Consider the following 13,409-nt stretch of genomic DNA (forward strand, 5'->3'; position numbering starts at 1 on the left):
TGCAATTTATTTAATTTCATGTCATTTATTTATGTGACTCAAGACTATGATCACATGGTATGAAGCACAAACAGAACAAACAATAAAATGTTGGTGTACGGCATGGTTCAAGTACAACAAATGTTACTTAAACAAAGGAAGCATATTCTTCAAAAAAGATACCTAATTTACAAATAACTTTCGGTTCATCTGATTGTAATAAAATTCATTTAAACAGACGGACAGTTTAAATACTTTGGCAAATACTTTTCTCTATAATTCATTATGCTTACGTTCAAACAAAACATGATATTTGTTTCCTAAATGGTTGTCATTACAAAGGTTACAGATCCTCTTGTTTCTATCCAGCCCTTTATATCTTCCAATGACTTTGCGAATTCTGGTGTTGTTCACCTTAAAGTTACAAATAGCCTGTCTGTATTTATGGTTTTCATACAACAGATACTCTTCAGGTTTAAGCTCTTGTTTGAATTCTACATCCATATCACAATGTCATACTTCTGAGCTCAATTTGCCATTTTTTCATGAACTGATCTTTCAGCCTCTGTTCAACAGTTATTTTCAATCAGTTGAAGTTGCTCCCCTTCCACGGGGCTCGCCATATTTCTACAGTAGCCCAGAACGGACAAACCAAACACTGGCTCTTGAGAGGGACTTTCAAGTTTTTCATGAGTTTTGCAGCCACCTTAGGTTCTCCTACATGCTTGGAAGGGGAGGATGAGGGGAGGGGTATTCAGTTGATTGCAATCCACAACCTCCCCGCTAGATACGACCACTAAATCTTAGCACTGGTCCTCTAATATAACCTCATTGCACTTAAAAATCTTTCATTAGAGTAAATTTTCAACACCAAAAAGGCAAACATTTGTTGGGTCCAGTTTCTCAAATATGAAGAGTTTCTGACAGATGAAAATAAAAACAATTATTAGTTACCACCCTGCTCTCTATACTTTCAATTTCAATTTGTGATTATTCTGTGCTGCATGATGATTCATTCTGTACATTCTTACCTTTTTTACTCAGATCTATAGCAGCTTCCAAGAGGACTTCTAACTCTCCTTTTGGCAAAACTGGAACGACCCAACGAGGCCTACGAGGAAGAAACCCACATGAATCAACAGAAAACCAACACATGAATGTAAAAGGCACAGTAATGGATCATGACTATCTGTACCCTGAAGAGCCCAGTCTACCTTGCTTTCCAATACCTTCACTGTATGAGTGCAACTCTTATGGTATGTTCTTTAAGTCAATTTTAGAGGTGGCATACAAAATTGATGGATATACAAAGATGCATCCACTCAATTTAATAATTTGCACTTACCCAAAAATGTACCAATACACTTTGTGAATATACAAAGAGAGAGAAGGAGGAGATTCTGGGAGATTCGGTTTTCAAGTCGTTGAACGTCAGAGTCAACAGAGAGGAATTTGCCTTTTCACTTTCACTTTACAAGAAAAGTGAAATTCACTTAAGAAGGTACTCTGTGGACTTTTCAACCACTAAGCACTGTAGAGCGATATTTTTATGAGCGGGTTCGCTTTTTGTTTGTATGTCCTCTGCTGAATTAAGAGTGATGTAGGATGCAGCCTCTGCCAGCATGCGAGTAAATACCTGTTGATCATGTCATCTAGCTTAGCTAGGTCAGTGTGGGGGAAGGCGGGCTCCTCCTCTTCCAGCTGAGGGGGCCCATCCCCCTGGCCCTGTTCATCTGGTGGGCTCACTGGAGAGTTCTCATTAGATGAGTTTGGAGATGATGTCTAGGGAGGGGGGGGGGGGAATCACAGACAATCAGAGAGTATTTCAAAAACAAATACAAAGAAGTAATCAATGATAATGTCATACATTTGACGAGAATCAACGGTTCAGAATTCCTACACATCAATAAAAAGAGACTTGTGGACATCCTGTATACGGTATATACACACACATTTAATGTCGGAAAAATATAAAAACACCTATAGAATGTAATATTCTTGAAACACCGGCACAATGTAATGTAATAGAAATTATACTTTCCAGATTGTTTGATATAGGACACACTGGAACACTAACACAGTATCAATACACCTGAGTATGAATACACAAATCGACTCAACAACCCCAAAAATAGCCAAACAAGGTTTGTATTGCACTAATGTGTACCAAAGCAGCAGAGTGAGAGAGCGAGAAAGAAGAGTTAACAATGCAACAAGCTGTTTTACGTTGGGCTACATGTGCGCCCTAACGTTACATCTGCACTCCAACAGTCACTGCTGTTCTGTGTAGGTAACAAAAATATACTGCGGCCATTTCACAATTAATTGGTAGAAAACCACCCATCACTGAGCTAAACAGTTTTCCAGCTCAGTTTGTTTTGTACCCAGTTCTGGTTGAAAGGTTGAGTTTTATGGTGAGAAAATACACCAAATGTACATGTTTCCAGTATTGTATATTAGTCTTTCACTTTTCAACACTGAAGTCAAGAAATCCCCTCCTATCCACACTCACTAGAGCAGTGGTTCTCAACCTTTTTTGGGTACTGGACACCCCTGCATATTTTGTATTTTGAGCAGTCCCCCCCCCCCCCTCCCTGCTTTATTTTGAGGAGTCCTGAGGACCCCCCCCACCACCACCACCACCACCATACACACACACACACAACACAGGCAACGTCCAGGTTGAGCAATGTTCCTAACAACCTTTTTTTTCCCTCTGTGACAGTACAGAGTCAAGACAGCATATACCGCGTTCACGTCGGAGTTACTGTAATTATGAGTTTCCAACTTGTAAATGGAATTCACATCAACCTCCAAGTTGTAATTATAACTGGGAAACTGGGATTCTTCTGAAAGCTCCAATATATCCTACTTGGCACTTAATATGGAAGCGCCTGAAAACCAAGCAAACATGGACGTCTCACATCCGCCAAAGTCTGTCATTTAATGCAATTACATCCAAATTTAATTGGATATAATGTAATTTTGCCAATGCGCGGTATTTTAAACCCTCATACAACAACTTAGTTATCATACAACCTTCCTGAGTTTTCAGATGATGTGAATGCTCACAAGTCCTTAATATGGTGATCTTTCCGACCCTTCCCAACCATCCGACATAGCATGAACACGGCATTAAAACCCACTGACTAAGCCAGGAAACAAAAATAACATTTAGATAAAGAAACGACATAGCAGCAACCAACAGTATGTCATGGCGTTTCTAAGGCTGTGTTTAGACTGTCTTGAGCTCTGCGTGAAAAAACGCAGCCGTCTCATTCATTTGAATGGGGGCAGCTCACTGACAGTTTTCAACCAACCACATCATTTTAAAGGTGTGAAGTAATGCTGAAATAACAGCAAAGCAACCATTTTTTTAAGAAATAACAGCTTTGCCTGTTAGCTGGCTGACACTCACTGTTGTTACAAATGTGTTCGCCTCGTTCTTTACTGATAAAGTTTCTGGCATCAGTAACCAGTTCTCTGAGCCTGTCCAACTCAGTCTGCCACTGCCAGCTAAGAGGGCCTCACCCTTCTCATTCTCCTCTGACCAAGGAGGAACTCTCCAAACTTCTGCTGGACTCTCATCCCACCACCTGTCCACTGGACCCCATACCATCCTACCTCCTACAGACCACTTCCCCCGCTCTTAACCCCACAGTCACACACATCAACTCCTCGGTTACAGTGGGTGTGTTCCCCACTGAATTTAAGCAAGCCCGGGTCACGCTGCTGCTCAAAAAAACAAAAAACAAACTTACACTCAACCCAGTTCAGGATGAAAACTACAGACCGGTTTCACTCCTCCCCTTCCTATCTTTAACCAAGTCTCTGAATTCCTTTCTAAGAACAACCTGTATGATCTGAAACACTCCGGCTTTAAGCAGGGTCACTCTACTGAGACTGCACTCCTGTCGGTAATGGAAACACTGCATTCAGCTAGAGCTGTTGGTCAGTCCTCAGCTCTATTGCTGCTAGATTTGTCAGCTGCCCTCAACACAGTTAACCCTCCTCAAATCCTCCTCTTCACACTCACTGAACTTGGTATCTCGGGATCTGCCCTCCGCTGGTTCATGTCCTACCTCTCAGGAAGATCTTTTTGAGCATCTTGGAGGTGGGATGGGTGTCCAAACTGCACGGCTTATCCACAGAGGTTCCTCAAGGGTCAGTGCTTGGTACCCTTTTCTTTTCAGCATACACCATCTCATTCGGTGCAATCATCTGCTCCCATGGTTTCTCATACCATTGCTATGCTGACGATACCCAGTTTTTCCTATCATTCCCGCTGGAAGACTGCCAATATCTCGGCATGGTTGAAAGAATGGGACATTAAGCTTAACCTCTCTAAGACTGAGCTCTTTCTATACCAGCCAGTCCCTCTATACAACAACAGATCACATGCCCACAAAGTCTGCCCGAAACATGAGTGTCACAATTAAAGAATAGTTGGTCACCAAAGTTAACATGGCCTTGATTGCTCGGTTGTGTTGATTTGCCCTGTACAACATCAGGAAGATTAGACCCTACCCATCTGAGCATTAGGGCTGTAGTCAACCAAAAAAAATCTTGGTCAACTAAAATCATACATAATCTTCAACTAATCGATTAGTCTCACACGCGCGAGGGGGTGTGGGGGTTGGGGGTAACGGGAAACTTGGCAGCCACACATTTCTCTGTTCTGTATTTCTCTTGTTTTGTGTCAGGTTAGGCTAACCCATCATTGCTAACTTTGGCGCTAACCCCCTTTACTTTTCCAGCATTTGGGGAAACAACAGATGTGACTTTTTAGCATTTATTAATTGACACAATGTAGTCTGTACTGTACTGACAACTTACTACTAACCTTTACCTCTGCCACGCTCGCATCCACCGTCACTTCTCTGCCCCTCACTCTTTCCCACTCGCTACACAAACATACTCCTTAACAGAGCCACACTACCAATAGTTTCCCAGGCAGAGGACAGAGGTTGACTCCCATGCCGGAACAGTGCTGCACAGAGACTCCCAAACACTGTCAATATTCATTCGGATATCAAATATTAAAAAATATTTTTTTGGCCTGTTGGGGGTTCTCGTTGTTATCATTATGGAGAAACACAGATTCAGTAAACGTTCAGTACGGTCAATAAACGTTGAGTACAATTAGACCAGCAATCTCCATTAGGTTGGGCGAGTTCAAAATTTTGAAAACAACGGGGGTGTTTTGAATACACCCCCATTTTCACAGGTAATTTGTTAGTCTGTCCCTCCTGCCGCAGGAAATAATGGATTACTCCTGGAAAGCTATTGATGTAGCACTTTTCTCCTTATGAAAATAACACGGAGATTATTCGACCAATGAGAATTTAGTCGGACGAGTGCATATCGACCAACTAATCGACAAGTCAACCAGCAGACTACAGCCCTACTGAGCATGCAGTGCAAGTCCTGGTACAGATTCTCATAATATCACGAATTGACTGCTGCAACTCCTCACTGGCAGGCCTCCCCGCATGCATGTTCAAACCTTGTCTGCATCAAATTGAAAACCTTAACACTCGCTTACAAAACAGTTACTAAAACTGCTCCCGCCTACCTGAACTCCCTCATTCAGGTCTACACTCTCTCACACTCACTACGCTCTGCCAATGTAAGGCACCTGTTACTACCATCACAATATGGCCTTAAGTCACTAAGTTACCAAACTCCATTCGATCTGCAGAGTCCCTCTCAATCTTTAAGAAAAAGCTAAAGACTCAGCTCTTTCACGAACACCTCTGCACCTGATGATTTGAAGAAAAAAAAAATTCTATGCACTCTATGCATTGCCTCTGTGCACTGCCCGTTGGCACCTACATCCTATCAGACTTGAATTTAGCCTTTTCAGTTGGCTGTCTCTTTTCCATGGATGTGACACCCCGAATCTACATTCTCCATACGCCTGCTCACCAAAACTTTGCTTTGCGCTCCATAGGAGTAGTTAGTGTTATGATTGGATTGGATAATAGAGATAAAATAATGTTGAATGAAACATGATGCTGTGATATTGTCGCACCAAGCACAAACACAGACTTAAAAGGGAGCCGTTGCTTGAATAGAGGAGACATTGTATTAAATAGAATTTGAGTGTTTTTTTATTTCAAATGAAATGTTCACACTTTTGTGTTTATTCACGTAACTTTAACTGTATTGCCTTCATAAAGCCATATTTAAGGTTCGATTTTTTTCAAAGCTCCGTCAGATGCTGAGCCATGCTCAAGCTCACTTAAGGTGGACTGACCTTTAAGGTGGACCAGCTATTCCCATTTAGTGGCAATCTCAGCCACCCCTAACCCAGTGGCCCTAACAGCATCTCTCCTGAGTTTTGCTTACATCACTAGTGTACCCGGAACAAACAAACAAAGGATCAGAAAAAGGTCTTGATTTATGTAGCTGACACCAATCCTAAAAAAGAAAGCCTGAACTGGCCCAAATTTCAATGCTGCAGATTGACTCATTACATCCCAACAGTAATGCTTTTAATTTTACTAACGGTAAAACTACTACTTACTAGTTTTCCTGCATAAATTAATCCAAAGCAGGTCCACTTACAGTATGAGTACAGGAAAAAGAACAAACCTCAACAAACCAACATCATTAAAAAGGTGCACAACACTGAGTATCTTATAAACACTAGCTGCAGAAGTTCACTGTTGCTCTCACTAAAATGTATCGCACATTATACCATAGACAACCACAATCTCTTAAATGAATGTTTTCTCCCAGTCATTCATTTTTCAATCATCATGGAAATCTGATTCGTGTTGATCTGCCAAACAAGAGTAAAACTTAAATTGCTATTATATGCACCTGTTTCTATATGCAGCTGTTTCTATAGTGGAAAGGCAAAGCCCGCTTCTTGTATGTGGTTAGGGTTTCTATTGTTCTGGTCAGCAAGTGTATATGTATATATGTTTATGGTACAGAGGCAGGTGTCTCTCCTTGAAAGGCCTCTGAAAAAAAGCCATCCAAGTCGTCATCATCATACTCAGAGTATTTGGCATACAGCGCAACTGCTTTCACCCTTATCTTCCCGAAGGAAACAAAAAGTGCAGGCTGAAATGGTTTTGTTAGAAGTATAAATGTGTTAGTATGTGGGTGTATCTCTGTAATAGTGCTGTCAAATAGGAATTTTTGAAGGAAGAGAGTCAGAGGAACAAGTGAAACAATGTGCATATATAAACGTGCATTTAAGCACCAATGTGACCATTCTTTTTAATTTCATTCCTCAGCTGATGAGTGTGTATGTACATCAATAGTGGTGTGAGCAGCTGTGGGTGAGAGAGTGATACACATAGAACTGAGAGATGCACAACTGAGAAATATGAAATGTGGGGGTGTGTGGTGAAGGCTCCTTCTGCTTGGCTGACCTACATAGGCAGCTTGCCTCTCACGTCTCACCACGGCTCATCTCTAACCAACACAGGCCTGCACATGCACACGCACAAAGACACACACACACACACACATCCTTTATCCATCACTCAGGAGGCTCTGTTCATTGATGCCTCGCCTTCACTCCCTTTCTCCCTCTTTTCCGCTCCCTCCTCCCTCCTTTTTCATCCCCTTGGGCATCTGTGTGTGGTTAGGTACGAGCAATATCTGTTAAAAAAACTATGCTGCAGTGTCTGGACCAACAAAAAGAGAGATATCAAAACACACATCATTCTTTATCCCTTCACAGGTTAATTAAATTACAGGTGTCTACCGTTGGAGAGGAAGTGTTATACATTTAAAACAAATACAAGAAGAGGGAATTGGATGAAAGTAGTAGCCAATGAGAAGAAAATATCAGAAACGTCCAGTATTAAGGACAAAATATAGTGGGTGTATTAAAGACAGTATGGGAAGGTCTAATTTTGAAGCTTTAGCTGGAAAGATGATGCTGACCTGGTTCTGTGGCAGTGGGGGTTGGCTCTGAGCATCAGGTGCCTGGCCCTGGCCCTGACTGTCATTGCCCCCCACCGGAGAGCCACGCGTGGTGGCCGTCATGCTCGCCACAGGGCAGATCTTGGCAATCTTGGCCTCTTAGGGAGCGCTGGCCAGGAGGGAAATCACAGCCACCTCAGCTGTAGAGCAGAGGGAATAGAGCCCGAACACACGAGAGAGGGACACAAGCACCTGGAGATCTGGATGTGCCGCTGAGACCATTGCATAACCTGGAGCAGGGAAGAGGGGTAAAGGTCAGAATTATTCGCAGGCTGGTTAAGTTACTTGCAATACACAAGCAAAACAGGTTAACAGATCGTTATAATCTTGTACTGCAGAAAATTACCCTTTAAATAAACTGAATTGAGCTTGGTAGTTCACCACTTTACCTTGCAAGCTAGTGCGACCTGACAAAAGTTCGGTGTACAGTGATCAAGTAAACGTGTTAGGGCCGTAATAGGGCTGCTCTAGCCATTCATTCTGATGTGAAACACTGATTGAATATCATTAGTTTCAGAAGATCCAATACCAATCAAAGATTAGTACCTGGATCATTACATCTTAATTACACAGGACAAAATCACCAACTGGATTATCTAATCTTTACAATTCTAGATATGTTTCCTGCACGCTTTTCTTAATTACCACAGAGAAGCTTCAAAGCTCAAATGATACTACTTACAGCAATTTTTACATTTCTTTCCAACACCAAGTAAATATGCTAACCAGGAGACAACACTGGCCTACTAGCCCATCTAGTCTTCTAATAATAATGCTGCCCAAAACTTGTTGCATTTCATGTACTACTGTTTTTTTTGTCACAGCAGCTGCAAAACTGCAAAAGATGCTTTGTGACAAGAAGCACCTCAATAAGGGCATGAGTCCATATAGCGTATTTCTCTGTCAGAAAAGCACTGGCAGGGCACTGAAGAACACCCAGCACTTTTCTGATGAAATGCTGTGCATGGGTTTTGTTTCTATGACAACAATATCTTAACATATTACCACTCTAACTGCCGTTGTATAATAGACTAACATCGCATCTTTGCTTTTTATTATCCATTTGTTATTCTTAGGCTATAATCTATTTGTTTAAATTGTCATTTGACTATGAGCAGCAACCGGAGGATGCCATACCTAATATATGATTGGTTGCCTGAAAAGGAGCGACAGTGACAACACCAGCACTTTTTGGAAAGTTCATAGATTTTCAACAAGCAGCACTTGATGTGGCCGCACAAAAAAGTCGGAGCGCTCTGAAAAAAGACATTGAGTGCAGCACTTTTTCTCTAGGCGGCTGCATGCTGCCGCATATGCTCTCCTCATTGGGAACAACTGAAAATAGATGCTGGCGCTGTATGGTGCTAAACGCTATATAGACACTCAGCCTAAAACTTCGAGCAACCCTCAACACACATCAAATTCTGATACACCCAAAGGGTAAACCTCCAAAAGTCAATTTTCATTTGAACATTGAAATTCTGTTGCATCATACTAACACAGGCTCCAAACAGGCGCTATGAACTAGCAGTGTGAAGATACTGCATGCCTGAATCCATCTCAAGTCCCACCACATTCAACAGCACATCTCAAGTTTGTGTGAGGCCAGACATGAACATACAGCTTCAGGAGTGTATTGTGGCAATAGTGCAGCCATGATGCATTGTGAAGTGAAAACACAGTTTTACATTTATTTTGATACATGTTTCTGACTGTAATGCATGTTACTTAACTCTGATAAGTGTCTGAACAATTGATGCACCCCTAGTTATAAGCTATGTGCTAATTTAAGTGTGATAATTATTACCACCCTTTTAACAAGACACCTTGGAACAGTCTGAAGTCAGATTTGCTGAAGCCCTTGCCTGCTTAAAGGAAAATTATGGTTTATTGCAACCTGTGTCTTATGTTTGTTGTTTTGGTTTCCTTTTTACCAATTAGAATAAAATTGTGCTCTCCAATGTAATGGCTGAGATCTGGAAAAACGGTGACATTGCTACACTGAAACCCAATGGGTCAAGACCCCTGAGAGGTCATACGGTTTCAACCAAGCCGGCAGTTTGGACAGATTGTCTAAACCACTTTATTTGGTGGTAAAAGCGGTAATGTCAGTAATATTCCCTCATTACACAGGAAAAATGTGTGTGAAAATGCAAATGTGGTAAGTAGGGCAGGTCAAAGTTGAGCCAGGAAGTTGGTCTGTAAACAAAGGGTGATGTCTGTTGGTCAAAAGGTCAGACCTATGGTCATCAACATTGGGAAACAAAATAGAAAAACAAATCATTCAAAGACATCACTTATATGATGTAAGAAGCTGAAATCTTGGCAATCACAATATAAAATCTGGCCCTTTATAAAGCTAAGCTCCAGAGAAGAGGGGTCCATGAGTCATTTTGATCTACATTTCTTTCTAAATTCTCATTTCCACTAAGTCTTCTGCCCACATACACTGATAGTTTACCAGAACAAATGACTGAAACAGAAAAACAAAATTTAAGTAGAGTGTAAACAAATCAGAGATACAAACCAGACAACCCCAAAATTTGACGATATATAAACATCATTGAGAACTGCTGAGAACTGGTTGCCAAGGCTATAACCAACAGTCTGTTTGTATGTGTCTTACAACAACTTAACACGGGTATTCTGACTTGGATGATTTCACTTTTGGTGACCATAAAATCTATTTATAGGCACAAACGGTTAAAACTTACGTTTGGTTTATCTACTGTACTGTATATTCACTACCCCTAGTTTAGGAGTAGTGAAACTGCATTATTTCCCATTTTGCAGGTAACAAATGACATCTGCTTTAACATGACAGATATCCTAAGCAAAATCTTGCCTGTGCTTTCTGGTTTGCCCAGAACGAAATGTCACATCATTTATCTGAGGCTATCAGTGAAACCACTCGCTAGCTAACTATCTACTAATGGGGAAAGAGGGTGGGTTATGGTCATGACGCACAAAAACAGTGTTATGCTTTATCAAAAGCAAAGTGTCTAAAAAGTGACACATGGTAAAAAGAAAAACCACTATTACGACAAACGGGAGGTGCAACTGCGGCCTTTTTGGACTGAACCTGCCGTACAACGTTAGTGTTATTAAAAAAGATCTTGTGAACGGAGAAATCGGTCATGTAACAATGTGTGTTAAGTTACCTTGAAATGTAATCAAAATTTAGACTGTCCAGATGCACATCAACTACACGGCGACATTACCTAACAACATATTACAAACTAACGTTAACAGCTGGTGGTTTTTAGTTAGTTAACGCCTGCTGTTAGCTAGCTGCGGCAACTAACGATCCACCCAGACAGCAGAGCAGCGAAGGCCTCGTCGTCCAAAAACCAAGCGCAGGCCTCATTATTCGGTCGGGCCTGACTTTATACGTGCCCAGGAAACCTTTACTGCATAACTGACAAGCTTAAGCACACAGAGAGTTTGGTTAATACCTAAAATCATTAACAATCTCACATCGTTATTGTTGACCAACTATGTTCCCGAGTCGCCATTTACAATGAGCGTCGGCCATGCTAACATGCTAACGAGCAGTAATCTATCCGTTACTGTTAGCCGTTAGCTTACGTGCGAGTAAACACCCGAAGGTGCATTTAGCTAACGTTTCTATTCTGACAAGCGGCTTGCTGATATGACTCAACAATTAACAGTTCCCACCATCTATATAACATATACTCTGTGACTAAGCTTAACTCTTCAACAATTTTCAGCTTTCAAAATAACTTAACCTAGCTAGCTATCTCGGATAACGTAAAATATGCAAGTGACAGGGGACTCGCCTATTTCCTGAAATTCACCAGAGTTCTAACCTGTATCATCTAACGCTAAGTTATAAGTTATCTGAAACAAACTGAAAATAAAAGCGTGAAAAGCCCAACTGATGTAAAAATGTTAATAGCAATGTGGTTTGTTAATGCCATTACTAATTAAACTTACAAAACTGTAGGTTGAAGATAGCTAAATTTCAGTAACTTGTAAACATGAAACGTTTAAAAGGAAATTGTCCCTTTTCTCACTGTGTAGACAGTGCCCGGAGACCATTTGCGGATAGCTAAGCGCTAGCTTGGCTTCAGTGAGCTAAATCAGACTACACGTAATGTTAACACCATGAATTGCAGTTTAATCGCATTGACATTGTCACAGGTTCAACAAGCGGTAGCTCAAGAGATGAAAAAATACCAGCAACTGGATAACACAAGTAACACAAATGCAGTACTGTTACCTTGCATCCACCAGCAGCTGACGCTAATACTAGCAGGAGCTAACAATCCCCTCTAGCGAGCTAGTCGGCTAACAACTCACCAGGAATTTGATATGACTTCCCTCCTCTATTCTCGGGCTACGTCCAGCCTTCAACGATGGAGTCGTCGTATATTACATAAACGTGGCCTATATCTGTGACAGTTTCGCAGGGACCCAAACCTGTTACTAGAAAGATCTAATTTCTACGGTTTTTTTTCTTCCTCTGCTTCTGGGTGTTTTTCCTGCGTCACCGGCGCGGTAACAGCCCCCTGCTTACTCTTATCTAGTCCGATGTCTGGGGCTTGTCACCTCGGTCCCAGCACTCAGTCACAACTTGAATCAGTTCAACATGGCGGAAGCGCAGTCGAATACACAAATGCTGCTCAGTAAAAAAAAAAAAAAAAAAACAGGCCAGACGACTGTGTGTGAACTCCCAACGATCAGCGTTGTCTATGTGCTAGTTTGCACTGCAACCGAGAGCAGCTCTCAGCAAACACAACATCAGCTGAATGGAAAAGGGCATAAAAAAAACCTCTCTCATTTCTGGTAACTGACTCCGGTTCCAGCCAAGGATGTCAAATTCCGTAGTTTAACCAAAGCCAGGCAACAGAAAGCTGAGCGACCTGACGAACTTGGATATATCGCCCCCCTACCGCAGGGGGTGGTCATACATGAATAAGCCTATAATATTTTCATACAAATTAAAAATATCACAACGCAAGCAAATTCAGACCTACATACGCAAACTGACATTTCAAGTAAGGCAACTAAAACACTTTGGCTGAAGATAAGGAAAGATTGTGATCATGGTAATGGCCAGATTCACCTGTTTGGAGGCCACGAGGCAAAAAAAAGGGCCCCTATTATATATGTATGTATATGTATATATATATATAAATCCCCTGTTTACAGTTCACAGAATCGGTTTCACCCGTATATACTCATTCTTTGTGTATACTTCTGAAGATTATTGTGTTGTTATTTTGTGTAAGTACATTGAGAGCCACTAAACCAGAGTCAAATTCCTTGTATGCATAAACATACTTGGCCAATAAAGATGATTCTGATTCTATTATCCTCCCTGTTCCTCTCCCTCTTTGTGTATTGTGTATATTAGATAGCCCCCAATTAACTGTGTAGTCATTTAATTAAACATAAATTAATGTAACCATGTAAACACACTATCAGTTGCAGCCGCAGTTTGACACAGGGCCTCAAGA

At 41.3% G+C, this 13,409-nt stretch overlaps 1 protein-coding gene across 7 annotated transcripts in view; it reads right to left on the reverse strand.

Moving 5' to 3' along the window:
• Nucleotides 1-12,766, reverse strand: part of usp9 (ubiquitin specific peptidase 9) — a 47,718-nt gene extending 34,952 nt beyond the window's left edge. For 4 of the 7 annotated variants that reach the window (XM_044366523.1, XM_044366522.1, XM_044366519.1 and 1 more), the window contains exons 1-4: nucleotides 12,250-12,766; nucleotides 7,888-8,156; nucleotides 1,616-1,761; nucleotides 1,011-1,090 (exon numbers count right to left, since the gene is read on the reverse strand). In XM_044366523.1, the coding sequence (XP_044222458.1) occupies nucleotides 1,011-1,090; nucleotides 1,616-1,761; nucleotides 7,888-7,989 (328 nt within the window). In that variant the 5' untranslated portion in view covers nucleotides 7,990-8,156; nucleotides 12,250-12,766. Of the gene's footprint in view, nucleotides 1-1,010; nucleotides 1,091-1,615; nucleotides 1,762-7,887; nucleotides 8,157-12,169 lie in introns of all 7 variants that reach the window. The other 3 variants (XM_044366521.1, XM_044366517.1, XM_044366518.1) reach the window with 2 other exon arrangements.
• Nucleotides 12,767-13,409: the final 643 nt, after the last annotated feature.

The sequence above is a fragment of the Thunnus albacares genome, chromosome 11 (assembly GCF_914725855.1).
Source record: "Thunnus albacares chromosome 11, fThuAlb1.1, whole genome shotgun sequence".
Lineage (NCBI taxonomy): Eukaryota > Metazoa > Chordata > Actinopteri > Scombriformes > Scombridae > Thunnus > Thunnus albacares.